At 35.2% G+C, this 16,187-nt stretch overlaps 1 protein-coding gene across 1 annotated transcript in view; it reads right to left on the minus strand.

Moving 5' to 3' along the window:
* LOC139978204 (uncharacterized) overlaps positions 1-16,187 on the minus strand; it is a 98,854-nt gene that overhangs the window by 68,700 nt on the left and 13,967 nt on the right. The window contains exon 6 of the mRNA XM_071988146.1: positions 3,942-4,184. Coding sequence (XP_071844247.1) covers positions 3,942-4,184 — 243 coding nt within the window. The remainder of the gene's footprint in view (positions 1-3,941; positions 4,185-16,187) is intronic.

The raw sequence follows: 16,187 nt of genomic DNA on the forward strand, positions 1-16,187 counted from the left end.
TTGAACATTACGCCGGAAAATAACAGTTATGCTGACACGAAATGCACGCACAGCTCCATACTGAACAGTGCACAACAGGAAAGATCATCACAGTGACGTCATTCACTGACCTGAGGGCTGTTCAAGGTCATTGCAGTGTTTGCAAATTCCTAAATTACGGAGGCGAAAAAACTATGTTTTATTTCCCTTTTTTATAACTTTCCGGTGTGCTATTTGGAAAATTAAAAAAATATGTTGCTTGGTAACATATAAACTACATTATAAATGAAAATGAGAGATTTTTTTCTGTCACTATCATTCTACTTTAAAGTGAATACCCCAAGTTACAAACTGAAATTAGGCCATGTCAATATCACAATATCTTAACCATTTTAACGGTCCAGTGTCTCGATTGAAAACGAAAGGGATACGTCTGTGGACTCACTTGACCAGTTTAAGCATTGTCTTAAAACTCATCCTTTTCACATTGTTATCACATGATTTTTTTCTTCTTTCCTTTATGTTTTCACCTGTTAAGCACATTAAGCAACTTTTGTTGGATTCTGCACTATATAACACTTATTATTATTATTACTATTTTTATCTTATTTCTAGTCCCGCTGCCTCATTGCTTTATAACTATATATATCATTATAATTTACTGGCAGAAATAAACAAAATGAAATAAAACTGTTATTATTAAACAATAGGGATCTTGTACTCACTAAGGTGAAGACACATACCAAGTATGAAGTATAATGAATCTGGTCTTGTAACTAAACCTCTGTATTTTGACACTTAGGGTCTACCGAGTTGTTTACATTCCTAACTACAGTAGAGTACTGATGGTGCTACTGTACACTCATAAGCATAAACTAAGTATATTTGTACTACAAGCATACCATGGTGGCTTTTAGGGTAAAATTCAACTTAAATACAGTGTTGTATAATGTTATATATATCACAAGTTAAGCAAAAGAGTTTATTAAACTATGGCAAATTCCATCAATTTGAAAAATCTCAAAGCCCTTAACAACTGGTGGATCAAAAGTAAGAACACCCAACCTTTACTTTTGTAGTTAGAGTGCTTACAAGGTTAATTTTAGAATGTTACCTCTTGACCTTAAATAACCTTTGACCTTCACACTAAAGCATAGGCTTATTGTACTTACTAGGGTGGATCCACATGCAAAGTATTAAGTTCACCCAACCATGACTTTTGGACAATCTTTACAAAGTTTCAGACTCAAATGACCTTTGACCTCCACACACCCACATACCAAATATGTAGTTCATCTGCACTTAAGTTTTGTAGTTACAGTGTTAACAAGCCAATTAAGGCAGCACACTGTCACAATGCATATATTCCTTTCCCCTCCAGCAAGAAATCAAAATAGAGTTGGCAGAAGATCAGTGTAACTTGAACAGCTTGGTAATATTCTTTATGGTATTGTTCTCCCTGCATTTCTTATTATTCACTGAATTCAATAAATTATCAGTAATAGTCAGTAAACAGACTTGAATGTTCAAACTATCTTCTGCTAACAGTTGCTACACATTGAGGAGTTTTTTATCACCATTTAAGGCTTAGTTGCATTAGCTGTTAAATTTACCTTAATAACTGTTTATTAGCATGAAACAAAAGCTTAATTTTATGCTTTGTGGCTGATGCTTTAGTCATGAAAGTTTGCAAGAGACAACAAATCTTCGGCAGTCATTGCTCAGCAGAAATGTGGGTTGCAACAACAGTGCCATACGCTGGCTGTGTATTCACTTGAATTCCACAATTTAATCCACGAGTTAATCCATGTGTGCGGCTTACAAGGTTCAAGACCTTGCAAAATCTCATATAAAAAGAGTTGGTTAATGCCCCTTACAGGCAGGGACGTCACTAGAGGGGGGTGGGGGTGTCTTACCCCCCCAATCTTGGTAAAACTGATGATAGTTTGAAAATTTGAGTGCGACAGTCGGAAATTCCGACTGTCACACTCTAATTTTTTCCGACTGTCGCACTCTGTGAGTGACCCAAAACTTTCGGTCAAAATTGACCTTTACTCAGTCATATTTACCACGTTTTCCTTGTCACAATGAGAAATTGTATCTCGCGATCCTTATACTCCACCATACAAAACTTTGTATGATTTTGAATACTCTAAAAAAAATGCCTAATAGAACTACTGCACAACATTGGCCAGCTTCAATTCGGTATTAATTTTGCTATTGGGTGGGTTGACCCTGTTCGCTAGCTTCAAGTAGGTTCAGGATATACATTGTCTCTATGGTATACAATTAAAACACTCAATGCTAATCTACGGAAGCTTAATATTGTCATCGACATAAGAAAACCTTTGCCCCATAAGGTGACATTTTTCACTAAATTGTTTAGATAACAAGATAAAATCTTATCAAAAATCAGAAAAAATGTTGGATTGCTCAGTTTCTATAATAATAATAATAAATGAGACTTATATAGCACCAAATCAGTAAACAAAAGTTACTGCAATTTTCTGAAAAATGTTTAATTGACAACTTTTCATATCTCGTCAATTGGACATTTTGCTCCAAAATGTTCAATTGTTCGCTACATTCCATCTGAGCAATTGAAAAATTTTCTGCATGAAAAATTTTCTCCAAAAATGTTTTATTGACAACTTATCTTATCTCATCAATTGGACATTTTTTGGCAAAATGTTCAATTATTCACTTCATTCCAAATGCTCAGATGGAATGATGTGAAGAATTTAAATTTTTTCATGTGAGTGATAAATAGCCCCACCCCCTGAAAGAAAATAATATTAAGTGCGCTAGGAAAAAGCACTGTATTATATGGTAATTCAATATGTCATCGAATATATTTTGTTGAATAAAAAGCAGTTTTCCCCTTTGTTACATTAACATACTAGCTTTTGTAGTCAGTAGTCTATGAAGCCTTCAAGCAGATAACTATACTCATAGGCGTAGGAGCCCAATTTGATTTGGGGGGGGGGGGGCTGTAACGAGTTGCCCGAAAAATATAACCAAATTTTTCACACGCTTCACGCGCATTTAACATGCTTATGTGCATATCATATATAGGCATGCATCGGTTTTACATCGCATGCCAATAACATACAATCATTTGCCATGTTATTACCCTTCCATATTGGTTAGAATTTTCACAACAAAATTTGGTGGGGGGGAGCTGAGGCTGCAGCCCCCCCACCTCCTACGCCTAAAACTGTACTCAGTTGCTTAATTGCTTAACCAGAATGATTAATAAGTTTGTGAAGTGAGGGCCAGTGGTACAAATATATCAAACAAAAGTGCAGTCGCGAAAGATGGGGTGTCTGACTGACACTGACCGTATCGTTGACAAGTAGTGCAGGGGGGGGGGGGCAAGGCAGCAGTCAGAATTTTCTGGCTCCCAAACCCATCCAGTTGGAATTTCAGCCACCACCCCCCCCCCCCCCCCATCATCAGGCCTAAGCTACATCCCTGCTTACATTGAGTCAAGCCATTGGTGAACAGCATCGTTACGAATTCATGCAGGATTATGTACCCGGGAAGCAATGTTTTGGCCAGGTACGTAAAATCTTCAAATTACTTGAGTCCAGTGAACGCAAATTTTTGTTTTGTTTCAGAAACAAACCCAAGGAACATTTATATTTATTTTGGTACAACATTGAGCCATCTGCCGTATATATTGTGCATATAACATTCAAAAAGTATAGGCAGTGTTTCTACACTGGTTAGTAACAGTAGGTCAAATAATAATCTTGATGCAATCTTCTTTTTTTTTTTTACACAACGCAAACTTTCTTTCTCTAATAACATTACTGGGTGAATCTATAAGTCTAAAGTTACGACCTACCTTGTACAGCTGAACAGTACATCTCTGTTTCATGCTGTATTTTCTGCATGAAAACTCATCAGTGAATTTAAGGTTATCTTGTACCAGTATCAAAATAAGAAGAGATACTTACCAACAACAGTGACAGTAAATCTACAGAAGGCCAAATTGTTAGCACCATCATTTGCTGTGTAAGTAACTTGTGTGGATCCAATGATAAAAGACTCTCCAGGATTTTGAGGTGAAGTTGGTGTAACCGCTCCAGATAGGTCAGTAGCTGTTGGTGGTGTCCAAGTTACTGTTGTAGATCCTTCTGCTACTGGTGCAGTCACTGTTATATCATTAGGACAGTTGTGTATTGTTGGAGGTTCCATATCTAACAAATCATTGCAGAGATAAAGGTTACTGTTGTAGCTGCTGCTCCTGCAGTCGCTGTTACATCATGAGGACAGTTGTCTATTGTTGTAGGTTCCATATCTAACTAATCATTGCAGAGATAAAGGTTACTGTTGTAGATGCTACTCCAACCAGTGCTGTCACTGTTATATCATCAGGACAGTTGTCTATTATTGGAGGTTCCATATCTAACAAATCATTGCAGAGATAAAGGTTACTGTTGTAGCTGCTGCTCTTACAGGTGCAGTCACTTTTATATCATCAGGACAGTTGTCTATTATTGGAGGTTCCATATCTAACAAATCATTGCAGAGATAAAGGTTACTGTTGTAGATGCTACTCCAACCAGTGCAGTCACTGTTATATCATGAGGACAGTTGTCTATTGTTGAAGGTTCTATATCTAACAAATCATTGCAGAGATAAAGGTTACCGTTGTAGCTGCTGCTCTTACAGGTGCAGTCACTTTTATATCATCAGGACAGTTGTCTATTATTGGAGGTTCCATATCTAACAAATCATTGCAGAGATAAAGGTTACTGTTGTAGATGCTACTCCAACCAGTGCAGTTACTGTTATATCATCAGGACAGTTGTCTATTGTTGAAGGTTCTATATCTAACAAATCATTGCAGAGATAAAGGTTACTGTTGTAGCTGTTGCTCTTACAGGTGCAGTCACTTTTATATCATCAGGACAGTTGTCTATTATTGGAGGTTCCATATCTAACAAATCATTGCAGAGATAAAGGTTTCTGGGGTAGCTGCTGCTCCTGGCTGTGCAGTTGCTGTTATATCATGAGGACAGTTGTCTATTGTTGAAGGTTCTATATCTAACAAGTCATGTGGAGATAAAGGTGGACTGTTGTAGCATTAAACCATTGTCTTAAAATCGATAGCCATAGATGTCATTTTAAATACATATCTAGCAGTCAGTACAACAACTAGATTGCAAATATCATCATTAGAGTTCAAGTTGTGCATTCTTGATAGTAGTTTCCTAACATAGGAAACTGTTTTTATCCTTAGAAGAACTAAATTTATGCTAAAATATTACTATATGCTAAACTTATTTCAAAACTAGGTGTCACCTGAGCTAAAATTTATTTAGCCTCTTTTACATCATCAAATGCTAATTAAATCTGAAAAAGGATCTAAATTTAGAGAAACAAACAGCCTGACTGGTTTCTGTCCTTAACAAGAAAAATTATACACACTCAAAGTTGATATTCCAAAAAGGTAGGAAAACGCTATGAATTCAAAAATTTCAGTACCAGTAAAGTAACAAGAGGTATGCCACTATCATAATGTTTTTCAATATTGATATTGCACCTTTTTTCAACTTTGAAGCTGCAAAATATTCGAAGACCAATAATTTTCTGATTATAGGATCATATATTTCAGGGACACGCTGTAAAAAAAAGGGTCAAATAGTTCTACCCAGAGAATATAAACCACACTGAACAGATTGAATCCAGCTAAATTATCTCTAAGCCGCCAAGATGACACAAAACCAAGGGCTGGTCTAGATTGTCTGTCTGCGTGGTGTGGAATGGGTAGCAATATTATGGTCACGCTGTAACGTTAGGGCGTGGCATTCATGCATGTCACGCCGTAACATTTTTAATTTGGTTCATATTTGATGCTGATTGAAAGTCTCAATATTCCAAATTGTGTTCACCTTATAATGGGAAAGGTAAATGATTGAAAGGTCCTTAAAATCTCACAAAACACTCACATAGCCAAAGCTAATCTTTGAGTTATAAAATTGGTGCTTGTGAGCTGCTTTTCAGTTGTTGCTCTTGATGTTTTGTATGCATTTTCAAGGAGAAACACAAACTCAAACATCAACCTTAACTCCTATGGTAGAAAACTAAAATCTAAGCCAACTGTTAAAGAAATGCTCTAAGATGCTGATGAAGAGAACCCAGAGAACGGTACTGACCTGAAAGTGGGAGACTTTGTGATCACTTATGGGGGAGAGAAGGTTCCAGGTGAAGTAAGCAAAGTAGAATGCCTGGACCCAGCACTAGTTACAGTTAAGTGCATGAAGAAAGACAAAGCAAGTGGGTCAATATGGTGCTGGCCACAATGTGATGATGCTGTTAAACATTACCGCATGTTTGAGTGTGAAAGAGCCCTAAGCCCCAAACTCTATGGACATATCACAGATAGAGTTCTGAAGTATTATGTTCCTGAACTTGTTGACATTTGGGGTGCAGTTGACTTAAAGAAATGTAGTGATATGCCAAAGTGAATCTGTGGCACCCAGTAACTTTTTTGTTTTGATGTTCAAGCACATATTTGCCAGTTAGCTTGTTTAGATTTTATAATTTCTTTGGAAATACAAAGTTTCTTAGTAGGTGGAGTATGTTATAAATTGTTTGTTGAGTAGAAATGTTTAAGTTTTAAAATGAATATTCACATGGATTTTTAGAGGAACATTTTGGAAACAAAAAGGCGCAAAAACCACCTTGATACCATGTTCCTTTAAAGAGATATATGAGTTTTTTAGAGTAAAACAGTGCATTTAAAAGACACTGCAGTTATGTTAATTCAATTCTGTGATGTCATACAAACAAATGTATGAAAATTCTGTATGTACTGTATTTCTTTGAAAATTCATCACCTTGTTCTAAGATAATTGAAACATTTTTCATGAACAAATTTTGGAAGGTAATAACATAAGAGTTTATATTAATATTTGTAAATCATCTATCCATGTACCCAACAGTTTTTGTTATGAAAAAAATGAATGACATATTCTATCAAAATATATTCACAAAAAACTTTGCCACTGTGATGTCACACTTAACCTTTGACCGTCTATCTGCAGACAATTTCTTAGAATTTCAAACTTGAATATTCAAACTTCTTGTAGCTATTTGATATCAACATGCCTAATTTGTTTCACCAGTTTGTTTTATATTTTCTTCTCTTATATACTGATTTTAAAAAATCCATTGGAAAAGTCCACAATATTCAACTCCATGGACTCAAAGTACTGTATTATGCTTTGATACTTAGATTGGGGTTACGGGATGGGATGCAGTGGATTTCAAAGGAAATTGGTGTTGGTCTTGACTACCTTCTGTGAACACTGTAACTTATGCAGTAAAAGGTAAAATCAACCGAGAGAGATTTATTTACTTTTATCTCAAAAATCTCTTCATTCTATGTCATTAAATTTTAAACATAAATCCTTGTTATTATTGGTTGAGGATCTTATAAAAATTCTATTGTTGATATTACCTGTAAAACAGTACCCAATGGAGCATTTACTTTCTTGCTTCTCATTTTCAGATATTTGTAAAATTTAAAGTATGAATTTGATTGTTCAGTCATAATTTCAATATATTCCTTAGATACAATATTTAGTAGTGATTGTTATAATTTTAATACTCAAATGGAACAAAATAACGATCATACTTGGCCAAATATCAAATTTTCTAAAAAAGTGTAGATGCGTCACGCCGTAACGTCACGCCGTAACGGTTTCAAAAAAGAGGGAAACTTAGCCAGTTTTCTCCTAAACCACAATGACCTTGCACTAATCCTATTTAGAAATGGTAAAATACATTTTCAAAATGAACTGAGCCAAAGGAGAGAAACTCAATGCAAGTCCTTGAGATAATATTCACGAATGTGTGCAGATGACGACAAAAGTTCAAATTTATCCTGTCACGCCGTAACCAAATTTCAAATGCACCTCACAGCAAAATGAAAAGAGATTTTCCAGTTCTGATTTTTTTTTTTAAATTTGTCTTAAATCAAAGACTATAAACACAGACTTTGAGGGCATTTAAAATTCAAAGTCTGGATCATGACACCACAAAAACAGCCAAATTGTCATGCCGTAACAAAATTAGGGTTTGAAATATCCCCAAGTACATTAGGTACATGTTACATTTCAAAGCTTCTTTGATCCAGCTGGGCCTTTCTTAAGGTACCAGGTGTACAAGTTACATATGACTTGCTTGTCCACAACATGAGCTTAAGAAACTGTTGGAATAATAATTAAATTGTACACATGGCGCAAAAATAATATGTTCTGTCAATTCTGGCTTGAATAAAGGCCTAGTCCATCTCAATTAGTTATGAAAAAGCTTGGAATTACTTGAAGGCTAATAAATATTTTGATGGACCCAAACATAATTGGATTTGTAATAAAAGTAATGTATTTCACTAGTATTGCTGTTGCCATTTCTCCTCATACCAGAATACCAACAAATCCACACAATTACACTTATCAACAAACTAGCTAAATATGTTGAAAGCAGCACTAATATAAAAAACATTAGTAATCAAAGTTCGTATTGACCTAATACATATAACAGAATATCATGGAAGAGGTATAAGAATTACTGAGGTGTGGTCCTGGACAATCATAAATACTGGTAGGATTATGTTGGACATGACCAACCCCCCCCCCCCCCATCAAGACTTTATGGTATATTTAGTTCTACCCAGGAAGGGAATTATATCTTCAGTATTGCATCGTAAAATGCTATTTCAGGGAGAAACTAAAACGAATGACAGCGAATGACCGAATGACAATTGACTTTGTACAGGGTTAATTATCATTTGCGAATGACAGCGAATGACAACGAATGACAACAACTTGGACAACGAAGGACAGTGTTGAGAAGTGCTAGAATGATTAACAGAGTGGAGTAAATGCGGTTATTGGTTTTCTGCGCAAATATGATTTGAGGAAAATCGCATGACGTGGTTGCAGGGTTTTGGTGTAATTTACGGATAGAAACCACAGGGAAAGTTTTTGTGTGAGATTGCGCTTGAGTGCTGTGCTTTTTACCTAGACTGTAGATTTATATAGAAAGATAACTGAAGCCATTTCAAGATTATGGTGTTGTTAGTTTCTAACAATTAATATCCGAAAAGTGACGTTAAATTTACTCTTTAAAATCAGACTTACAATTTCGCTTACCATAAGTCTGAACTGTGATATCCGGTTAGAGCAAATGTTTGTGCTGTCATTACTGTCATTCGTTTTAGTCAACGCAATTTTTTAGTGTGTACAGCATATTGTCATTTGTTATGTGTAACGCAATTGTCATTCGTTTTAGTAACACCCCTATTTCAGCTAAGTTACTATTTAAGGGTAAAGATGTACATAGCAGTTTTCTATGTGTACATGAAATATAGTAATATAACTAGAGCCTTCAAAATAGTACAAAATCAAAGTTCCTATTGACCTAATACATATTATAACAGAATATCATGGAAGAGGTATAAGAATTACTGAGATGTGGTCCTGGACAATCATAAATACTGGAAGCATTATGTTGGACATGACCACCCCCCCCACCCCCCCCCCCCCCAGCAATACTTTGTGGTATATTTAGTTCTACCCAGGAAGGGAATAATATCTTCAGTATGGCATCGTAAAATGCTATTTTAGATAAGTTACTATTTAAGGGTAAAGATGTACACAGCAGTTTTCTATGTGTTCATGAAATATAGTAATATAAAATAGAGCCTCCAAATTGTACACAAATTTGAATTTCCAAATTATTCCTGATAATAACAGAATATTTGTATTAAATTTAAAAAAATCATACCTAAAAATGTCTAGGTAAAAAATTTTTTTTTTAGAAGTAATTAAAATTATACATGGAAACTATTATGACAACAAACAGACAAAGTAGCACACAAGCACAAAAGACAACATTAAAGACACACATATCACCCTAAAAGACACACAACACCCTAAAAGACACGTATACAACACCCTCAAAGACATATACAACACCCTAAAAGACAAACAACACCCTAAAAGACACATACAACACCCTCAAAGACATATATACAACACCCTAAAAGACAAACAACACCCTAAAAGACACATACAACACCCTCAAAGACATATACAACACCCTAAAAGACAAACAACATCCTAAAAGACAAACAACACCCTAAAAACACATAAAACACCCTAAAAGACACATAAAACACCCTAAAAGATTGTGTGTGCTCATCATGCATTCCTTCAGTGTGTGGGGTCAGTTGTATCACTTTTGGGTCTTCACAACCATCAAAAGCTATGTACGACAATATATTTCAGTCATTTCAGTCTATGCCATCATGCTACAGTACTTAGTAGGTACAGTTGTAGGCATAAGTGCCAACATTTTTCCTATTGAAGTGCCTTGTCGTAATATATTAATAACTTCTCCCAATATTATCTAACAGAATGTCTGGCTATACCAATGTTCTAAAGTTGTTATATTCACCTAACTATACAAAGCAAGTGTGAAGAAAACTTTAACTAAAGGGATTGTGCAGGATACCATGGATGTCCATACATAGGCTACAGTATGATAGACGAAACTAGAACATTTAAAAAATTCTTCAACAGAAATTTGTAGTTTATATACAAAACATGTTTAACTCAATTCAGACACTATCAAATTATGTCTATATACCTGCTCCAGATTATATATGCACATATTCAGAAGGTTTACCATTTTGACAAACTGACTTAACTGTGTGTGTCGAGTAGAGAATCGATGTATTAGTTTAGTCCTGACAAAGCTGCAAAATTTCTTGCCGAAGTGTGGAACTCATTTTATAATTCCAAAGATAAGATGAGAGAATATATAATGTCCAGTAGCTTTTATTCTATCACTACTTGTATCCGCACACAGTCCCAATTCTTTCACACAATCTCTCAGGTCTCCATAAGTTTGCAAGAAACTTAGCTCAGCCACACCCTTCATTTCCCCAACAGCCAGCACAACAACACAAGGCCAATTCCCAAGTCTAAGTCAATGTTAAAAGAGAACTCCCTTCTTCTCACACAATATCATAAGTAGTCTACATATAGCAGACACCATAGCAGACACTGTAGAAAACACACACACCCATCTCTTACCGCTTGAACCCCATCTCCCCCTTATCTCTCCTTCATCCTGCCTGACATCTCTATGCACCAACTTTCAGACTTTCACTGGCTCACACCCAAGAATTCCATCTCCATAGCAACAATATTAACAACGTATATATAGTTAAAGAGGTATATTATAGAAATAGAAAGTTGAGATATAGATTGTTCATGGTTATAGAAATAGTTTTTAAGTTTGTTCTCGACAGTGTGCAATATGGGCTCAAGTAGCATTGTGTCTACAATTTTAACTTTTTTAATTTTAACTAGATTTAAGATACCATGTTAATGACATGCCAAGCATGAAGTAGAACCACCGTACTGTAACTAACCATGGTCATCAAACATCCCATCTTGGGTAACAAGCAATACATGAATATAGCTAGCTAGTACCTATATTACTTCTAAGTCAAGAGGTCATGTACCAAATGTTATCAAAGTGATCTGTGCTCATGTTGGGTACATCCAGAACCATTACATGTAACATTACAAACTTTACACAGTAAAATCAATGTAACCAAGTATTAAGTTTGAAGTATAAGTTTTTTGTGCAATACCATACAGTACTGCAACGTAAATGCCCCATCATATATCATTACAATAACTACAATCAGTGATTTTATAAATATGGCACTATACATGAGGTCAATGTGTTACAGTTACTATGTATATGTTAATATTCATGAAGTGGGTAGAATATGTAGGACATTATAGTTATAAGTTATTTAAATGATGCATATTTGTTATGTTTATATTGGTGCAGTTTTGTGCATTTAACAAGCCTGTATCATTTTATTGTTGTTGTTCGGTTGTCACTTAAAAGGGTTAATTTTTATCAAATTGGCGATGTAAAGAGTTGAAGCCAGAAATAAATCTTTGCTACGAAAGTCATAGATGTTACTATAACTACAACAGTGATTTTTGTTAATATTGTACTATTCTCTCTCACTTGTAAACAGCAAACAGTAACTCTCCTACCAACCTTTAACCTGATCACGTGTAGTAGCTACTACCTTTGCAATGTACTTGTGATACTCAATGGACCTAACATCCTCATGATCATGTGGTCAGTCTTGATGTAAGGGGACTGGAGTTAAGAATGGATCGAGTTGTTTGGTTTATTATACCAAGTAGTAATTCTGTGATCGCATTTGTCTGTGCTCTTCAATTGATACATAACTAGCATCCCCACGGGAACATGCAGTGAAAGGTAATCTCTGGTGGAGCCTTGCAGCCATATAAATCACAGAAGCGACCGATTAAATGAGATGTGTAGACAAAAAAGGAACCCTATAGGAGCTCCTCAAAAAGGCTCTTTTACAGTCAAGCAGAAGAATGCAACAGTACCATAGCTGTCAGAATGATTGCAGACAACGGGTAGCAGGACATAAGCCTATCAGACCCCTGTAAAATCTTAGCAACCTGTGCCATTTGCACAATTCAACCATACCAGTCACATCTATTTGTTTAGAGCTGCAGTGTCATGTATCATGCTGACCAAATCATGTAATATTTGAATGTATGTACATGCATGTCCCTAAAGTAAAAGACCTCTGTGGGTTACAGCCACCTGGCTACTTGTAATAATAATACATGGTCTACTAATTCAATTGCTTGCATCTTACAAATTTAATTTTATTGTTCCTAGGGCAGCTTTGATGGCCTAAGCATTATTTTGTTCAAGTTCCTAATTCGTTGGTACTGTATTGTTCTATTCAATGCATACTGCAGCCTTGGTACATTACTGAGTATCTTTGCAGCTGATTACTAATTTGCAATCAACCAGCCATCTCTAGGATGAGAGATAATGTAGTTCTCTCCATAATGAAATTATTGAAAGTGTTAGAAAGATTGCATAAAAACATTCAGCACTTTATAACCAAACATGATTTACTTACTTTTAATATGATCTAATGTCTAAGCCTCAGAATAAATGGGCTAACAGATTTCTACCATAGAGTGGCAAAAATCACACAGCTAGGCTGAAATATACTTCTTTCTACAATGAGTCCCAATGTGTAATGAAACTATGGCCAAAATCATTGGTACTTGAACCTTGAATCTAGATTGTGATTGGCTATAAGATACCAAATGCTTTTGAACTACCATCACTTCCCATGATAGTAAATAGATATGCATTGCAATCAGTTTTCCAATAGCTGTTCCTTTTTGAGCCTGAAAACCCAATCATAGATACAGTAAGTACTGTTGACCAGCTATTTAGGCTGCCTAGCTTTCCACCTAAGAGCATAGTCACTGGTTTGACTTAAAGGAGCATTTAGATTGGCTGTTTATACTTCCAACTATGTAAAATTGGCAAAAACAAAATTGTAGAATAGCATGTAATTTTCATATTAATGTTATCATATGTCAACCTGAATGTGCATTAATGTTAATACTGTCTTTTGCATCAAGCTGTAAAGTTCTATGTGTCACTCTTACCATTCCATGCAATATTCACGCATGTTAAGTGGACTTCCTTTTATATCTATTAGATATCTATGTGAATAAACCAAGCTATTTACTGTATATTACTGTTTAGTCAATACAGAATATTTTATTTCCTGCAAAATTAACATTTTTCTTTTTATATAAACCTTGTGGTTTTGACATAGTTTCATATTCACTGAAATGATTTGAGAAATTGTAGTGACGAGGCTTAACATTCCGTATATACCTGCCAGGGTATCTCAGGAATTTCACTGGCATTCTTATGCTAATTTATCTTTCATTGTTCTACTAGATATTCCTATTGCTATATGCCATGAAATTTGCACCAATTCTCATTGCAGTACATCTCTATATATGTGTTGTTAGTGGTGACATGGTCAGCAGTCTAGTTCTTTTGCCTATGTCAGTGATCAGCTACAATTTATTCTTTATCCTGTGATCAGCTACAATTTATTCTTTATCCCATTACTATATTTTTTTATTAAAAAACTGACCAAAAGTTGCTGTTGGACACTGCAGTCCAGGCCAAACTATGAAGGTACACACCTGGATTTCAGCAACTAATGTGTGACTTAACAGTGATCAGCTACAATTTATTCTTTATCCTGTGATCAGCTACAATTTATTCTTTATCCCATTACTATATTTTTTTATTAAAAAACTGACCAAAAGTTGCTGTTGGACACTGCAGTCCAGGCCAAACTATGAAGGTACACACCTGGATTTCAGCAACTAATGTGTGACTTAACTGTTAAGAGACTACTGTAACTCCATAATATTCAGTACTTCTAAAGGTGTTGGATCTTTTTATTCAAAGTATCAATTTTGTGGTACCTCAATCTCTTTTTTCTCATGTTGTTAAAGACCTAGGTATTTAACAGTAATTTCAGTGGAATGATCATATCAGTCGTTTATCCAAGAAACTTCCTCAAGGCGAAAGGTATTACTACACATCTTTGTGATAATTTGTCTTGTGCAGTGTTAGTCACACTTTATATCACTTATTCTACATATCTTTCTTAATGTACAATTATTTGGGGCAGCATTTACTGTTCTGAAACTTTTATCTTCATTATCTTAAAGACAAGGGACATCTGTCTAAGTTTACATAAACACAGTTCGCATCATTCGTTACTGTTATTTCCCAATTTCAGAATTCTCTCTGTCAATGACATTCATTACCTTCAAGCTGGTCTTCATTATGTTTTTCAGGGAATCAATGGCTCCACCTGAAATTACTACACATCTTTGTGATACTTTGTCTTGTGTCTTTCTTAATGTACAATTATTTGGGGCAGCATTTACTGCTCTGAACTTTAACCTTCATTATTCTAAAGACAAGGGACATCTGTCTAATTTTACATAAACACAGTTCACATCATTGGCTACTGTTATTTCCCAATTTCAGAATTCTCTCTGTCAATGACATGCAATACCTTCAAGCTGGTCTTCTTTATGTTTTTCAGGGAATCAATGGCTCCACCTGAAATTCTTTCAATCATTTTATTCAGTTTCACATTTTACACACTGTTATTGTACTCATCCTGCAACTCACTTCTATATACCCCATGTACAGGAAGGTTAACCTGATGTTTGCACAACATACTCTATACTGGGCCAAAACACTCTTCCTTGCCACATTCAGTGCCATCAAGAAACCTTTAAACACTACTTTAATTAATACTTTTATATAATTTGCAGGCTGCTATAATTATGTTTTTCTTTGCTCATGTTCTTTTTCTTATTTGTTATTTCTTCTACTTATGTAAGGGAGGGCTAATGCTTATAGGCTCACCTGAGCTTCTTTGAGTTCTTCCTAAATTTAATTTAAAGTTGTTGTACTATTTAAATTTTCTTTATATTATTGCTTTTGACTTAAATATGTGTTAGAAACTCAAACTCTGCTCATTTACTATACTAAATATTGTCAAACTGTCACCATCATTGTTCACTCATTGTTATTCTGCCACAGACCATTATGGTGCTATTACTTTCCTATGCTATATCACATGTATAGCAATACATACAGCATATTCCTGACCCAACATTTCTATAGTGGTCTACGCAGTCTAAACACACCTTTTTTACTATCCACCCAAGATGAAGCAGCTGTCTATAGTATGTGGTTCATGCTAACTATGCCTGAAAGTGTATCTATAAAAATTTTCCTCAATGTTCCAGACTTAACCTCAACATTTAAGAAATGTCAACACCTATTAAACAAGGAGTGTTTCTTTTTCCCTATACTCTTAAGGTGTTCACCATATTTTCTTCAGGAAATCCAGGGACATGATGTTGTTGTTTCCTCCACTCCCAGCCCATGTTGATTACAAGGGATAGTTCCTACACTGTATGTTTGAAAGAAGGGGTGGCTTTTTGAGGGGCTCCCAGTGGTGTGGTGGTTATATACAAGTTTCAAGAATGACAGTCAAATGCCACATTTTTAAACAGCTCAGAAACAAATAGTTTGTCCAAAGTAAAAATCCAAAGTCAAAAATCTGAAGGTAACTGGAAGACTTGTTCATTGCTAAATACAACAAGATGCTTGTCATGTGAATTACAGTATATTAACTTATTCAATGTCTTGGTTACATTTATGTATTAGGCTATTAGCCATGAATGAATTTTATG

Source organism: Apostichopus japonicus, chromosome 2, assembly GCF_037975245.1.
Source record: "Apostichopus japonicus isolate 1M-3 chromosome 2, ASM3797524v1, whole genome shotgun sequence".
NCBI classification, from domain to species: domain Eukaryota; kingdom Metazoa; phylum Echinodermata; class Holothuroidea; order Aspidochirotida; family Stichopodidae; genus Apostichopus; species Apostichopus japonicus.